The sequence below is a fragment of the Coturnix japonica genome, chromosome 14, assembly GCF_054131305.1.
Source record: "Coturnix japonica strain WE chromosome 14, WE-NBRP24, whole genome shotgun sequence".
Lineage (NCBI taxonomy): Eukaryota > Metazoa > Chordata > Aves > Galliformes > Phasianidae > Coturnix > Coturnix japonica.
In genome coordinates this window covers 958,052-973,173 of record NC_140676.1, presented here as the reverse complement: position 1 = coordinate 973,173, position 15,122 = coordinate 958,052, and the positions used below count along the sequence as shown (strand labels likewise).

Sequence of the window (15,122 nt, the reverse complement as noted above, 5' to 3'; positions counted from 1 at the left end):
ATGTTTTTCCAAGGGAGGAAAGGAAAACCCCCTAAAGGGCAGGTGGGCACCAGGAGCCTCCCCAGCAGCTCCCAGTGTTGCCCACTTGACATTCCCATGTTCTGCTTTGTCCTGAGTAGAGGTTTATTTTGAGAAGTGGATTATTTCATGCGGGAGTTTCCTTTGTGCTCAGACAGGCTCGTTAATAAGGATGTAATGTATTTTTCTTCAATCAATACCCATTAGAATTAATGAGTCCATTACTTAAAAAGACAATGAAGTAATTTTCGGTTGGCACCTTAGGCCCAGGTCTCTGGGGAAAAGCTCTCATGTCTTTGTAGTAGAGAAATACAGGCAGAGGGAAGGCTGAAAGAACTGCCGTGCTTTCTCTCCTCATCCTTTATTGATGGCAGAGTGATGTGCAGGGCTGAAGGCTGCAGTCTGCATCCACTCGTCTGAGATGGCTGTAAGTAATGGCTTTACAGACACTTATGGCTGTGGAAAGAGCAAGCAGCCTTTAGGTTTCCTTCTTTAATACTCCTTTTCCCATTACAGTTCACGTTGTTGTGGCACCAGAAGTTATTTACATGGAGCTGTGCGTGCTGTTCAGGGCACAGTGCAGAAGTGCCTGTGATGCAAAATGCAGTGGGAGAGGTTGGGAGATGGGGAAGCCATTGCTGGTGGCCACAGCCCTCTGTTTCCCATCATGGGGTATTTTACACTCTGGGATGTAACAGAAGGGAAACAGTGGTCTTCCACAGGAGGGTCTTATTCTATGGAAAGCTGTTAATTTAAAACAACTGCCTTTAAGTGTCGGTCATCCCTCTGTGCCCTCAAAGCTGCAGGATTTGTACATGGCATTACAGGTTTGTTAGCTGCATTAGGTGCTATTGCGTTAGGTGCTACCACGTGGGAGCTTTGTTTAATTGTTTGGGGTTTTTTTTAATTGAACTGAATTTTACCAACTGAGAGGTTAATGAATACTTTTAATATGTCCTTCTTCCTATATTCCACGGGGATATGGCACTGAGGGACGTGGACATGGTGGGCTGGAGTTGGGGATCTCAGAGGGCGTTTTCAACTGTTGTGATTCTGTGCTTCTTCTAAATGTTAAGATCCATTTCTGACCATATCTCTTAAGGCTGTACCTCACCCCTAATTCCTGTCCTGTGTCCTCCCAGCACCACCTGAAGGCACAGCGGGATCCCCCATGACTCTCCCTGCCTTGACTTTCCTCTGCCCAAATCCTGCTGTGTTGGATTCCCAGCAGTGGCTGCCTGGGCTGTGTGCTGAGGCCCTGGCACGCTCAGTTGCTGTGGATTGCTCCCCCAAAGCCTCAGCCATCGCTCACGGCTTTGCTTTTATGCTTAATTAAATAATACATGTACAGAAAGCAGAGGCTGTTTGAATTATTGATCAGCTCGCCTAAAAGCATTTGGGTTTTGTCTGGTTACCTCTGGATGGTGCGCTCTGCATCTTTGATATCTTTAAAGAAATGAGCGCTTTCCCACCGAACCACTGTTTGTTTGTTTTGCAGAGAACACCGAGGGGGTTTCCCTGCAACTCGGGAACACCAGAGATTTCATTATTTCTTTCGATCTCAAGTTTGTAACCAACGGGAGCATTTCTGTGGTGCTGGAGACCACGGAGAAGAACCAGCTCTTCACCGTGCACTACGTGTCCAACACGCAGCTCATCGCCTTCAGGGAGCGCGACATCTACTACGGCATCGGGGCCCGCACCAGCTGGAGCACCGTCACACGGGACCTGGTGACCGACCTGCGCAAGGGTGTGGGGCTGTCCAACACAAAGGCCGTCAAGCAGACCAAAATAATGCCTAAGAAGGTGGTGAGGTTGATTGCAAAGGGGAGGGGATTCCTCGACAATGTCACCATATCGGCCACCGCGCACATGGCGGCTTTCTTTGCGGCGAGCAACTGGTTGGTGAGGAACCAGGACGAGCGGGGCGGCTGGCCCATCATGGTGACCAGGAAGCTGGGGGAAGGCTTCAAGTCCTTGGACCCGGGCTGGTACTCAGCCATGGCGCAGGGCCAGGCCATCTCCACGCTGGTGCGGGCCTACCTGCTGACCAAGGAGCACACCTTCCTCAGCGCTGCGCTGCGGGCCACGGCTCCCTACAAGCTGCCATCAGAGCAGCACGGGGTGAAGGCTGTGTTCATGAACAGACACGACTGGTACGAGGAGTACCCCACCTCGCCCAGCTCCTTTGTGCTCAATGGCTTCATGTACTCGCTCATTGGGCTCTACGACCTGAAGGAGACTGCAGGGGAGAAGCTGGGCAAGGAGGCACGGCTGCTGTATGAGCGTGGTATGGAGTCCCTGAAGGCCATGCTGCCCCTCTATGACACAGGCTCTGGGACCATCTATGACCTGCGGCACTTCATGCTGGGCACTGCTCCCAACCTGGCGCGTTGGGACTACCACACCACCCACATCAACCAGCTCCAGCTGCTCAGCACCATTGACGAGGCCCCAATTTTCAAAGAGTTTGTCAGGAGGTGGAAGAGCTACCTGCGGGGCGGCAGGGCAAAGCACAACTAGAGCTGACAACCAAAGCCCTCGTGCCTGCTGGTGGCAAAGGTTCGGGCTTCTGGAGCTCGGCGAGGGGACACCTGAGAAGGTCGCATCCTAAAATCGTACAGACCGTTTTGAAGAAGTGATCCTTAAAACTGATCTCCTGAAATAATTGCATTCCAGTGTGAAAACCTTTGGGTCTGATGGGCAGGAATCGGGGACATCAGCTCACTCGCTCTCCGTAGCTCTCCGCTGTGACATTACCTGCACGAAGCAAAACCCATCCGTGCTCTGAGCTGGGGAACGATTTTGTTTTTCCTTTTTGCAGGAAGATATTTACGGAAGCCATACAGGTCTCTAAAGTCCAGCACTTGCCTGACAAGTTAGTACGTGGCCTCTTTGGAAATGGAGCTGTTTGTGTATATGTTGGAACAGCGTCGCCGGTGGTGTGGTGTAATGCTGTGAACGTGTGTTTCCTTGTAGCCTGGGTAGTGGACAGCGTAGCTTTTTTGGGGGTGTTTCTTTCTGTATGGATTCTTTCCCTGGGGTGACACGGTCTTTTATTCTCAGTCTGGAGGTCCTGTAGCCGTATGGCTTCGCGTTGCACCACGTAAGCACAAGTCGGTGGCTCACGAATGGCCCAGCGCTGTGGCTGCACCAGCCCTGTCCTGGGAGCCAGGCACACACGGGGTGCTGGCAGCACGTCCCCCCCAGCAGCTGGAGTCTCTTCTTGTGGAGCCCGATGTTCTGTTCTGTATTTTTTTCCTCACATCGGAGAGGTTTCTGTAAGCTTGTGGGCTTGGTTCTGTAGGAGACCTGTGTTGAATTCCTCATGGCATGGAGCTCGTTTTGAGCAGCATGCAGGAAATGTAATTTGAAACGGTGAGCGATGTCCTATGGGGGTTTTCATTTTTAACCCAAGATCCAGCACTTGAAAAATGACAATCAGCCCATAGGGCTCTTACAGCTCCGCCTGTGCTTTAGCACTGCTTGGCCTTTGCTGCCCGACACCAGTCATCAAACAGAACCCCAACACTTCCACTGTGCTGGCAGCACGCAGAGGAGCAGGCGGTCTGCATCTCATCTTTGTGAGCCCATACCTATACCGTAGGTCTGCCTTCACAGCACGGAGCTTTCTGGTGGGTCCGGAAGGGTAAAAGCAATGGCATCATCAGATGGGAATGGTGTAGTTTGGTAGCACAGCAAACACCAGCTTGTCAGCTCTGTGCAGGCGTGCTGGGCTTTGCTCTCCCATCCCAGGCATGAAAGCTCCACGCGTGTCCTGGCATGCTGTGATCATTTATCGCTGTGGGACTTTTCCACTGATCCCATGACATGCTGCGGGTGTTGGTGTGCTTTGGCTTAAGGTGCTCCTACAGACGACAGAGCTGCTTCAGACTGCATAGAGAGAGGCCGGGCACGAAGCTGACGTGCATCTTGGTTTTTGTTTGCTTTTCTTGCTTTTTCAGTGCTTTTTCTCACAGATATTTGAAGCAACTTTGTAATGACGTGATCTCCGCAAGCACGTGCTGTGTGATCGGGTCGGTTAATGTGGGAAGCAGATGTGGCAGGAGAAATCTCAATACCAAAGTTAGCACAGATGATTTTTTTTTTTAGTTTTTAGTGGGTTTGTTTTTGTTTTTTTTCCTTCCTTTTCAACACGTTTGCACAGAGAAAACAACCCAAACGACGTGCTTCCTTCCAGCGACCGGTCCTCACTGCAAGCAGAGCATCTCCCCCTGTGCATCCCCTCTGGTTTTTGCCCATTTTGGATGTGGGGAAGTGAGAGAGACTTCAGGGCGCTGCTCTGCGGCGGTGCCGGTGCCTTACTGAGGCCACCGTGCCCTCTTTTTATTATTATTTAATTGTTTTCTTCTCGTTTTTAATATCGGGTTGATAATGGCAGTGATGGTCTCGATGGGGCAGGTTGGCCATGGAGCGTTGGTGGCATTGCCTCTGCACTGGGCATACCATGCCCTTCATACCCACACTGCCTTCCCATTGGCCTTGGCACTTCAGCCTGCTGTGGGGCCAAAGGGATTTGGTGTGAGGGCTCCTCCTGGGATCATGTTTCCCATACAGAGCTGGGAGAGGACGGTCGGACATCAGCGCCCATCACTTGGCTGAAGTCACTTAACTTCTATTCCTATGGTTTCCCAGTGGTCGACATGATGAAGATCTTGTGGACTCAGATCAGTTCGACCTCCCCGTGAGGCTCCGCTGTACATAGACCTGATTGGAGGCGTGGTGTATGCACACCAGTGACACACAAGCACAACCGTACGCGTGTGGCCGTGCTGTTTTCTCAGCCATTGTGCAAGACATTCACCGAAAGCTGCTATTTCCCTTCACCTTGTAATTGTACTTTATTTTTTCTACATTTTTACATGTGGGGTACACACCATGTGTTAAATATGCAATAAATTGTTTACAGGATGCTCTTGTAAAGGGTGGTCCTTTGTAAAGCTGTACAGACTTTGCAGTTTAAGCACAATGTGCACATGTTAGTTTTATATACGGCGAGACGTGACTTTTTGCAGAGGGAAAGGTTCTACTATGTTTATATACAAAGTAAATGGATCAATGTTTGTGCTTCATGTAAAGCTGCTTTATAAGATTGTAAAATAAACTTCTTTTTTTTTTATCTTAAGGTGAGCATCGAGTGCTTGTGTTATTTCACTCAGTACCATCCCCCCCCCTATGGCTGCAGCTTAAGGCTGGAAGAGACCACTGAGCTCACCAACCCCAATGTGTTGCCCAGCCACCAACCCACCATCCTGATGGCCTTTGGGGTGTCTCCTTATGGGGAATCTGGAAGGGGTTTGGTTCCAAATGAGGTGCCCAATGTGTGACCTGTCACCAGGACTCCCCAGAAGCAGAGCTGGTGTCCTGGTGGTGCGTGGAGTGGAGCTGCTGGGGTCCCTTCCTGTGGGCATGGTGGGTCCTGTGGGCCCATCACTGCATCCTGGCCCTCCCCCATCAGTGTTGCCATGGCTCTGAGAGTGTCCAGGCACGGGTGTGCAGGGAGCTCCTAAACAGATTTGCTTCTGCAAAGCCCATTACCAGAGGGAAAATAACACAAAATCCAAATGGCATTGGTTGGGTGGGGAATGCTAACCCATTAATTTGATCATAAAGAGGCCTTCTTATGGAAATCCCCACTTTATCCTCAATACCAGCGCGGATTGGTGCGATCCCATTAACCCCGTGCTGTGCTGCTGGATCTTCATGTTTTCCCCTGCAAACAAGGTGCTGTCAGCAGAGGCAGCTGGTGGGGGGCTGCCACCTCCCCCTGCCCAGTGGCTGAGCTGCTCGCAGCGCATTAACTATGGATGCAGAGCACTGGGCTCTAATGCTATGAGCCCCCTGTACATGGCAAGGCTGAGCCAGCTGTTCTGGGCACTGCAGCCAGAAGCCAGCGAGAATGAGGAGGGTGGGGGAAGCACTTCCCAGTGCAGAGTGCCATTGGCCCATAGGATGGGTTTTTAGGCTGGCACTAACCCAGCTTTTGCTCCCATCATTCTGCCCCATCTGCGAGCAGGATCCAGGTTTTGCAGGGCTGCAACTCAAGGCAGACCATGTCGATAAATTAAATGTGCGTAATTAAACATGCAGGCCTGGGGCTGCATTAAATATTAACTGCTTCTGCCTTGGTGCCTCCACAAGCAGTCGGTCTGCAAGGATTGGAAGCAGCGTGTGACTCCACTCCTCCTGGGGTGGCTTTGCCCTGAGATTTTAGGCCCTTCCCATGATGGTCTTTGCACCTACATTGGAATTTTGATTGAGCCTGTGGTCAGACTGTGGAATTTGTGTAAAGAATTTAAACAGTGGAAAAAACCAAACACGCTCAGAGCCGTCACCATCATCTGCATCAGGCTGGGATGGGCAGCATGGAGGAGCACCACTGCCCCTGTGCTGCTGGGGACCATGGGCTGTGCAGGGCTGTGCACATCTGCATGGGGTTAAGGCACATCTGCATGGGGTTAAGGCACATCTGCATGGGGTGGAGGCACTTCTGGAGGGGCTGCACAGCCGAGGGGGTGTTGGTGCACATTGGGGTTGTGCACAGCTGGGGTGGGTGTGCATCTCCACAGGGCTTCCTCTGTGTCCCCGAGTGCTCCATCCCTGTCCCTTGCTTTGTGACCTTTATCCTACACCTACGCTGTGCAGCCTGTATCTTTCCCACTGCAAATGCCTTCTCCTGCTGGTTTGACTCCAGGGATCAGAGGTGGCAGCAGCCCGTGGCCAACCCGTGCTTGCAGCTCATTCCAGATCCCCGTGCTGTCCTGTCTGCGTGCCTACATGTCAGCTCCATTCCTATTTAGCCGCAAACAATGTCACGAGGGTTGTGCCCCGAGCTCGTTAAACACCTTTTACAGCTGGGGGGAGTTTCCACTGGTTTCCTACTGACCACACCGGTTGCTGCTGGGAGGTTTTGCTGTGCTCTGGGTGCAGGGCTGTCAGTGTAAGGGGAGCTGCAGGGTTATAGTGCTGGCAGGCAGCGGCTGCTGTGCAGGAGAGGGGTGAGTAGGAGATGTCAGCATCCCTGTGCTTGCAGGACACAACGGTGTCCCCTCAGGGAGGGCATCACCCAGCTGAGCAGCCCCAAAAGGTGACACGGGCACAGGGCTGGGGACACCTCAGAGCAACCAGCAGCAGATGGTACGGAGGAGAAAAGGGGCAGAAGTGCAGGGAATGGTTCCAAGCGCCTTCTGAGTGTCAGCAGCACTTCGGGACCAGTGGCACAGGGCAGTGGGGTCAGCAGCAGCATTCACTGTGAGCTCCACAGCTGGATGGGTGTGCACACCCAGCACAGCCACCTCTGCATCCACTCTGTGCTCCCAAAGCAAACCCAGATGAATTGTTTGGAGAGCAGGGATGGCTCTCACAGCTCTGGGAAGCGCTTTCGCTCTGTCCACGTTGGCTGGGCTGAATGGCTTGAGATGAGGGTGAATGATGCATTAGTTCTGGATGCGGTGCTGAGGGTTATGGCTGTGGGTATGTCCGCATGCCATTCCTTCGGCTCTTTACAGTAATGGCCACGCAGAGCTCTCCAGTCCTCTCTAAGAACGCCGTGAGTTCCGCAGAGCTGCATTTAGAGCAGTGAACGCGTGGGGTCTCGGCGCAGCCCCGATGGAGCGATGTGCGAACACCTCTGTGCAGCAGCACGGCCCTCCCTGCAGCTCGCTTTGCACTTTTCCAGTCTCCTTGGAGACAGTTGAGCAACTTTCTGCTCTTTTCCGGTGCTGGAGCGGCGGGGCCGGGAGCAGCGCGCAGGGAGCAGCCTGGCAGGGAGCATTTTTCCTGCTTCCTCCCAGCCCGGTTGAAGCCGATGGGAGCGCGATCCGACGGAGTTTGGCCGCGGCGATTTCCGGTGGTGTTTTGTTGTGGGTTTTATTTTTCTCCCCCATTCCCTTCGCACCCCGCCAGCACTTCTTGGCTCCATCCCAACCTCGAGCTCTGACCTCCCCGCGTCCTTCCCTCGCCCAGCGGGATCCGTCCCCAGGCGGCCCCGTCCCGTCCCACCGCCCCCTCCCATGCGGCTCCATCGCTGGGCCATGCGGGCTGTGTTTGTACACAGATGAGCAACAGCTCGGCGCCAGCGCGGCATCGCCCAGCCCTGCGCCCGGCCGCTGTGTAAGTACGGCACGCTTCGCTTCGCCCCGCTCCGCCGCTGCGCTTTGTGCTGCTGTCCCAAGGGCTGCTGTGCTGCTGTGTTGCCGTGCTGCTGCTTTCTGGCCTTGCAAGGCCGGGGAATGTGGGGGTTTGCGTGTGGGGCAGATGGAAGTCTTGGCGGAGAGGCGCTGTGGGTACCCAGCTTGGCTTGGGTACCGCTGAGCTGCTTGTGCACAACCCAATGGTGCCAGCGGTCCCTGCGCAGCTCCTGCTCTGTGGCTCAGCCCGTCCTGCTCTTGTGCTGCTCTAAAAGTTAACAATTAACAGCTAGAATTCCTTCCCCTTCATTGACACACGCGGCTCCAAGCACGCACTGAGCCAATAGGGATGTGTTGGGGCTGAGTGTGGCTGTGGGGATGGAGAGAAAGGAGGAGGAACAGGGGGAGGAAGAGGAGGAGGAGGAGGGTGTATTAGCAGCACGCCTCCGGGCCTTGCAGCTTGCTGCCACAGAGGTCGCAACTCAACACATGTCCATCCTTCCCAGCAGGGTGATGTCCCCCATCCCTGCCCCATTGCCTGCGTCTCACTGAACGCACCCTTGGAGCAGGAAGGAGTGGGGCTGCAGGGTGTGCCTGCTGCTCCTGCCGCCTCAGCCCAGTGACTCATTTTGCTCACAAAAACACAAACTGGTTGCTGCAGCTGGGGAGCTCCCTGCTGAGAGAGGCCGGGTCCCTCTGGCTGTCACCAGGCGCTGTCCCCACCGCGACACCCACAGCCAACTCATTGTTGGGAGGAGGAAGCTTTGCAGCCACCCATCATTTTCTCATCGTTTCTCAGTTCACTGAGGTGACTTTGTCACCCTGAGCACCCCTATGGCACTCAGAGAAGTGATGCATGCAATGGGACAGAGCTCATAATGCTGTGCTACTCCTGGCTGTTCCTTCTAGCCAGGCAAGAGCAGAAGATGCATGGATGCATGGCAGACATCCCTGTCCCCATCCCCACCCTGTCCCCATTCCTGTCTCTCTCTGCATTCCTGCCCCTGCCCCTACCCCCATTGCCATCCCTGTTTTGCACTCTTGCAAACCCAGCTGCTGCCCCCATGTATTTGCAGCCCAGCGCGTGCCTGGTGCCAGCTCGTCACACAGCTCACACCTTCTTATCTCCAAGATAAGAAAAAGTATTTTTTGTTCCATCCCATCGTTGAGCTCATTTGTGTTCCTATCAGTGGGGACGGGAGCAGGCAGAGCTCTGTGCCTTTGCTGGGGGAGAATGCAAATACTTGCACGCTGCTGGTGCAACAGCCAAGAGAAAGGTCCCAACTGGAGACTAATCTTTAACTAAAGGCATTTCCAACTTCATTCCGTGTCAGGTTTATTGCTCTCTCGCCTCGTTAATTTTTCCCTTGTTAACCACCTCCTGGCTGCTGTTCTTCCTGGGCACCCCCTGTGCCCCCAGCCCTGTCTGCAGGGATCAGGGCACAGCCTGGGCAGGGGCACACAGGGGGAAGCACTGGCAGAGGGGAGCAAAGGGCTGCAGTGGGGCTCTGAGGCTGCTCTGTGCAGCAGCAAGGTGTGACGAATCCCCACTTAGGGAGGTTATGGGGAGGGCGAGGAGGAGGCGTGGGTGCAGTGGGGCACATAGCAGGGTGCTGCCCACAGCTCTGCTGCTCTCCACCCTGGGAATTCAGCCTTCTTCACCTTTACTCCACAGCCCCGCGGTGCAGGCAGGAAGCGGAGAGACGGAGCAGTTGGGTAAGTGCTGAAGGTGCCGGGATTGCTCCGTGTTCCCTGGTGTCTGATGGGGAGTGGGCAGATGGGGAGAGCCCCACATCCCCCACTTCACCCTGTCCCTCTATGAGAGGCAGTGGGGGGGCCCCAGAAGCCCCATGCTGACTGCAGGTGGGGCCACCCTCCATCCCCAGCATCCACACCCTCGGCACTGGTGAGTTGGAGACCACATCCCCACCAATGCTCGTGTTCCGCAGGACACCCATCCTGAGCTCAGAGCCATCGCCACGGGGCAGCCACATCCCCACCACTCCCGGTGCCATCCCCAGGGCAGGGATGTGAGGCACCGTCCCACGGAGCCACAGTCCCGACGGCGCGATGCTGAGCCTGAAGCTGCCCCGACTGCTCAGCATCCACCAAGTGCCTAAGGTCAGAGAGCAGCTTCCACTCCCTGGGGCTGGGAGGGATGCAGGACCCTCACCCTGCATACAGGGTGCTGATGGCCAGACCTCCCCTTGGGGGACGCTGTGCCACCGCTCTGCACCTCGCAGGGGTACCAGGAGCAGGGCATCCTCTGTGGGTACCGCCCCCCGAGGATCTCAGCAGCTGACTGCATCCTCAGCGCCTTCCAGATGACCAACGAAACACTCAACATCTGGACCCACTTTCTCCCTGCATGGTGCGTCTCATGGCTGTCACTGCGCCGTTGGGGCAGGGGATGCACCGGGTGTGATGCTCATTCTGTGCTCACAGGTACTTTGTGTGGATGCTGGTGGGGCGGCTGTGGGGGCCGGGGGGCCGGGACCCCCCTGCCTGGCCACTGCTTGCCTACCTGCTGAGCTGCTGCATCTACCCACTGGCCTCCAGCTGTGCCCACACCTTCAGCCCCATGTCGGCCCGTGCCCGGCACATCTGCTACTTCTTTGACTACGCGGCGCTCAGCATGTACAGCTTGGGTAAGGATGGGGGGGGTTCACCCTGGGATAAGGAACCTGCAGGGAATTCTGTGGGAATGTGAAGGTTTGGGGTGCAGCCATGTGGCACTGCTGGCCCATACAGTAGTGAAATGGGATTTGGGGTTTGGAGAGCACTCGTTGGGCACAGGGCACCTCCCCTCTATGTCCTCCCATCCTCCTCCAGGTTCGGCCCTGGCGTATTCAGCGTATGTGTTCCCAGAAGAATGGGTTGGTAGCACCTTCCACTGCTGCTACGTCCCCGTTGCAGTGTTCAACACGGTGCTGAGCACCAGCCTGGCCTGCTACTCCAGGTGCGTGCCCTCCCCTGTACCTCCCCAATTGCTTCAGCATAATCATTAATTAGTGTCACGAATGGAGCTTTGGAACTACTAGTCTGTGTTGTAACAAGGCAGGGGAAGAAGAGAGCTTTGTGCTGCTGCATGCCGGCACCAGGAGAGCATGAGAAAGAGAATGCAGAACAACTGCTTTAATTTTGGAAAGCCCAAGAGGTATTTTTGCACGGTGCATGGCTCCAGCCCTGTGTGACGGAGCTGCAAGGAGGGACTGCAGCCCTCCTGCATCAGTTTTTGGCTCCCGAGCAGACTCAGACCATTTGTTTGGAATAACTCTAAAAAATACCTGAGTGGCTCAGCTGCATTCCAGCTGCATGCTCAGTGCTGGGTATTTTGCAGTCAGTTCCTGGCTGATCACCTCTGTCACACAACCAGCATGGCAGGGTGGGCAGCACACGCGGATGGGCTGCAATGAACGTGCATGGCCTTCTTGCGATGCACCCCACAGGAGCAGCAGCCCTACAAGGGCTCCTTTCATGCCTGTGGGTTTGGAGTCTCCCGCACAGAGCAGACAAACCTGTCTGTGCTTCCTTGCTGCAGCAGAAGCCATTCCTGGCCGTGAATGGGGCCCTGTGCTGTTCCTGGCTGCCTGCCCCATATTTTGGCACCAGGAGGTACTGTGAGGTCTGGATCTGGTCAGGGAGAGCCCCACTGCTCCACTGCTGCCTTATTTTGGGGGGTGGCTCTTCAGTTACTGTGTGATTTCAGCCATTCCAGTGCTTCACCAGTGTTAATTTCCTGGCAACACAATGTAGAATATCACTCCCCATCCAGACACAGGCTTTCTGCCTCAGATATGGCATGATGATAACCAGCAAGCTCCTACATCTCTTATAAGGGAGATACCAGAAAAAAAGCCACTGGTTAAATTAAAGAACTCTCAGATTTCAGTCACTCTCTCCATGCATTCTCCAAAATGACAATTGCAGACTCTTGGCAGGGTGTGAGACAGAAGCACACGGAGACGTTCCATGCCTCTCGGGCACAAGATGCAATACAGCTTAATTAACAAACATCGCTGACTGCAGCCTGGGAGCTGCAATACACAAAGCATGGTGGGGCCCAAAGCAAGGCAAGACCTAAAGCAAGGCAAGATCCAAAGCACAGCAGGTCCCAAAGCAATGCAGGAGCATCCTGCTTGCACTCCCAGCTCTTACAGCTTGGATCATAAACCAAGAGTGAGAATTCAGTTAGTGACAGCAGGGGTGGCAGTTGTTTGCTGCTGATGGGAAACAGTGAGCGAGCAGCAGCAAAAATCAGCAGCAAAATCAGGAGAGGGTGAAAAGGAGTTGCTTCCTGGTGTGCCCAAAGAGATGGATGGAATGTGCCAAGGGTGGCAGCTGGAAAGGTGGTCTGGGGGTCACAGCAGGAGGGTGAGGGCATCATGCAGCACGCTGCAGCTCTGTGATGGTGGCAGCGGTGGCCAGCAGACCCCAGCACTGCTGCAGCCTCACTTGGTGCTGCTCTGCTCTTTGCAGGTTCCTGGAGCTGGAGCGGCCGTGGCTCAGTAAGGTGTCCCGCACGCTGGCCTTCGTGTACCCGTACCTCTTCGACAGCATTCCGCTCTTCTACAGGGTATGCTCACTGCTCGGCCTGCAGGCACTTGGGAGAACACGTCCTTGTTTAAAAAGACCAACAAGCTCCTGCAGGAAAAGAGATTGTGTTCTTTTTCCCTGCACCCATCCAGGCGCGGCCACTCATTGAAGCTGCGTGTTGCTGTCACATCATAGTCACAGGCCGGTGGCTTGGCTTGGGAGGGGCTTTAATGTCTTTGGGGTGGGCATTTTGCTGGTGTGGGGCTGGTGATGCTGGGACGCTGGGGGCCAAATGTCTCGCTCTGTCCCACCCTCATGTCCTTTAGTTCTATCTGTGCGCGGTGCGGAGCTGTATGGATCCCACAGTAGCTGCCCACTACAGGCACACGGCCTTTGCCTTCCTCACCTGCTTCATCTTCGCCACCCACCTGCCCGAGAGGCTGGCACCGGGGCACTTCGACTACATCGGTAAGCAGCAGGAGGCTGAGCTCTGCTTCCTCGTCAGGCAGAACGAACCTTTATAAACACAGCCCCAGGAGGCCGTGTGTCTGGAGGTTGCATCTGAACAAAGCTTGAGTTTCCTTGAGTACTTTTGGCTTCCCCGCAGGGCACAGCCACCAGGTGTTCCACGTCTGCGGCATCCTGGGCACGCACTTCCAGCTGGAAGCCATCCTGATGGACATGAGTGAGAGGCAGGCACGGCTCCCAGCCACGTCGCTGCTGCAGGCGCTGGCACCCATGGGCACCTGCATGGCCGTTGGGTTGGCGGTCATTGCACAATGCTCTGCTCAGCTCTGCCGGGCACCAGAGCCCTCACACAGGGACAAGCTGCACGGGCAGTAGGGCACCCGGTCTGTAGGATGCGGGGTCCTCATTTGCTGCTGTAACAAGACAGAAGGTGAACAGCTGATGTATGGGGTGAATGCAGCTCTATGGGAAATGCTTGTTGGCCAGTCCTTGAGGGTGAAACATATTGCACTGGTGTTTGTACATATGGCTTTCAGGCTGGGGATGGGTTATGAAATGCTTTTAATCGAGCTGATATTTCATCACAGGAAATATTTATAATAATCTTTAACGTTCTTTTTTTTTTTCCTCATAAGGGAGATATGTGCCAATGCTTTCCAGAGCAACAGGCATTCACCAGTTCCGCCTTATGGAGGGGCACTGGTGTCCCTGCTGTCAGGGAGAGTGGTTTGAAACTGAGAGATGTGGTCAGACGTTAGGGGGAGATCCTTTACCCAACAGCAGTGAGGTGCTGGCACTGCTGCCCACAGCTGAGGTTGCCCCATTGCTGGAGGTGCCCAAGGCTGGACATGGGGCTCTGGGTGACCTGCTCAACGCCTCCATGGCAGCAGGTTGGAACTGGGTGTGCTTTGGGGTCCCATCCACCCCGTGCATTCTGTGATCCCACAATCAGCAGCAGAGTCTCACAGCAGGATGTGGACGCTGTGCAGGTCCCGGGGCTGAGCCCAACATTCCTGGTGCTGGGGGTATAACCCCAACAATCTGACACTCCACCCAAGTGCCTACCCAACATGGGGCTGGGGCAGACCACAGCCTGCCTTACATTCATTTCAAGGCAATACCCAGGGCACCTCTGTTCTCTGTGTGTCAAGCAGCCTTCCCAAGGGTTTGGCTTCTCCAGGAACACATGGAATAACTCCTCAGGGCTTTGAGGCTGCTTGTCACTGGGCTGTTACTTGGTGTTACCCAGCACTATCAGTGATGCCTGTGGAGCACTATCTCTCAGTAACCATACGGGTGTATAACAGGCTTTGTGTGTAATTACCTCTTGGAGGTAGAAGATGCACTTTGCAGTGACAAGATATGACGGGGCTACTAAGTCTTCTGGTAACAAACTCCTTTGAAAGCTGATCAATGTATTAATATATGAGCACTGGAACGTAATTGTATGTTCAACACCAAGAGAGGACACTAACAGAGCGACGGCACTGATGTATTTGTATGTACATCAATATAAATCTAACCTGATTTGATTCTGTTTCTGCCTGTGAACATAACAGCTGTGGAGATGGTTGTTAATAATTGTAAAGCTTATTTACCTCGAGTCCATGTGTGTAGGGAATGAAACCTGGCTCTGTCCACCCGGTGTCCATCATTCTGCTTCTTGGCTTAGGTTGGCTTTGGGCCTCTGAGGGCCTGGTTGGCTCCTGGGGCATCTCACGTCTCGTTCAGCTGGATCCGGCCCTGAGAATCATTTTGATGGCCTGCACTGTACTCACATCTGGAAATAAAAGCTTCGGGGCAGATCGCAATGGATAAATGGGATTTATTGCTTCTTCCTACCGCCCCTCCCATACCCCCACACCGACAGGGGGCGCTGTGGCCGGTGCTGTTACCATAGCAACGCTTGAGGCCTACACCCCGGGGCGGGGATGGGCGGTGGCTCCCCTG

At 54.5% G+C, this 15,122-nt stretch overlaps 2 protein-coding genes and 1 long non-coding RNA gene across 11 annotated transcripts in view; 2 read left to right on the top strand and 1 right to left on the bottom strand.

Annotated features, from left to right (window-relative positions):
* Positions 1–5,164, top strand: part of GLCE (glucuronic acid epimerase) — a 31,859-nt gene extending 26,695 nt beyond the window's left edge. For all 8 annotated transcript variants that reach the window (XM_085515196.1, XM_015873413.3, XM_085515198.1 and 5 more), the window contains one exon: positions 1,517–5,164. In XM_085515196.1, the coding sequence (XP_085371322.1) occupies positions 1,517–2,541 (1,025 nt within the window). In that variant the 3' untranslated portion in view covers positions 2,542–5,164. The remainder of the gene's footprint in view (positions 1–1,516) is intronic.
* A 2,584-nt stretch (positions 5,165–7,748) lies between these two features.
* On the top strand, positions 7,749–14,983 carry PAQR5 (progestin and adipoQ receptor family member 5). 2 transcript variants are annotated; one of them, XM_085515184.1, is made up of 9 exons: positions 7,749–7,901; positions 9,844–9,884; positions 10,118–10,289; positions 10,412–10,539; positions 10,614–10,816; positions 11,001–11,127; positions 12,648–12,744; positions 13,031–13,172; positions 13,312–14,983. In XM_085515184.1, the coding sequence occupies exons 3-9, from the start codon at positions 10,239–10,241 to the stop codon at positions 13,545–13,547; spliced, it is 984 nt and encodes a 327-aa protein (XP_085371310.1). In that variant the 5' UTR covers positions 7,749–7,901; positions 9,844–9,884; positions 10,118–10,238; the 3' UTR covers positions 13,548–14,983. The 2 variants fall into 2 exon arrangements, with proteins under 2 accessions (XP_085371310.1, XP_015728917.3); XM_015873431.3 differs by having other exon boundaries at positions 7,760–8,151.
* Positions 11,284–15,047, bottom strand: LOC146758430 (uncharacterized). Its single transcript, XR_014934248.1, has 2 exons — positions 14,771–15,047; positions 11,284–13,585 (listed from the first exon to the last, which is right to left on the bottom strand). It is a non-coding gene; the product is annotated as an uncharacterized LOC146758430 (long non-coding RNA).
* Positions 15,048–15,122: the final 75 nt, after the last annotated feature.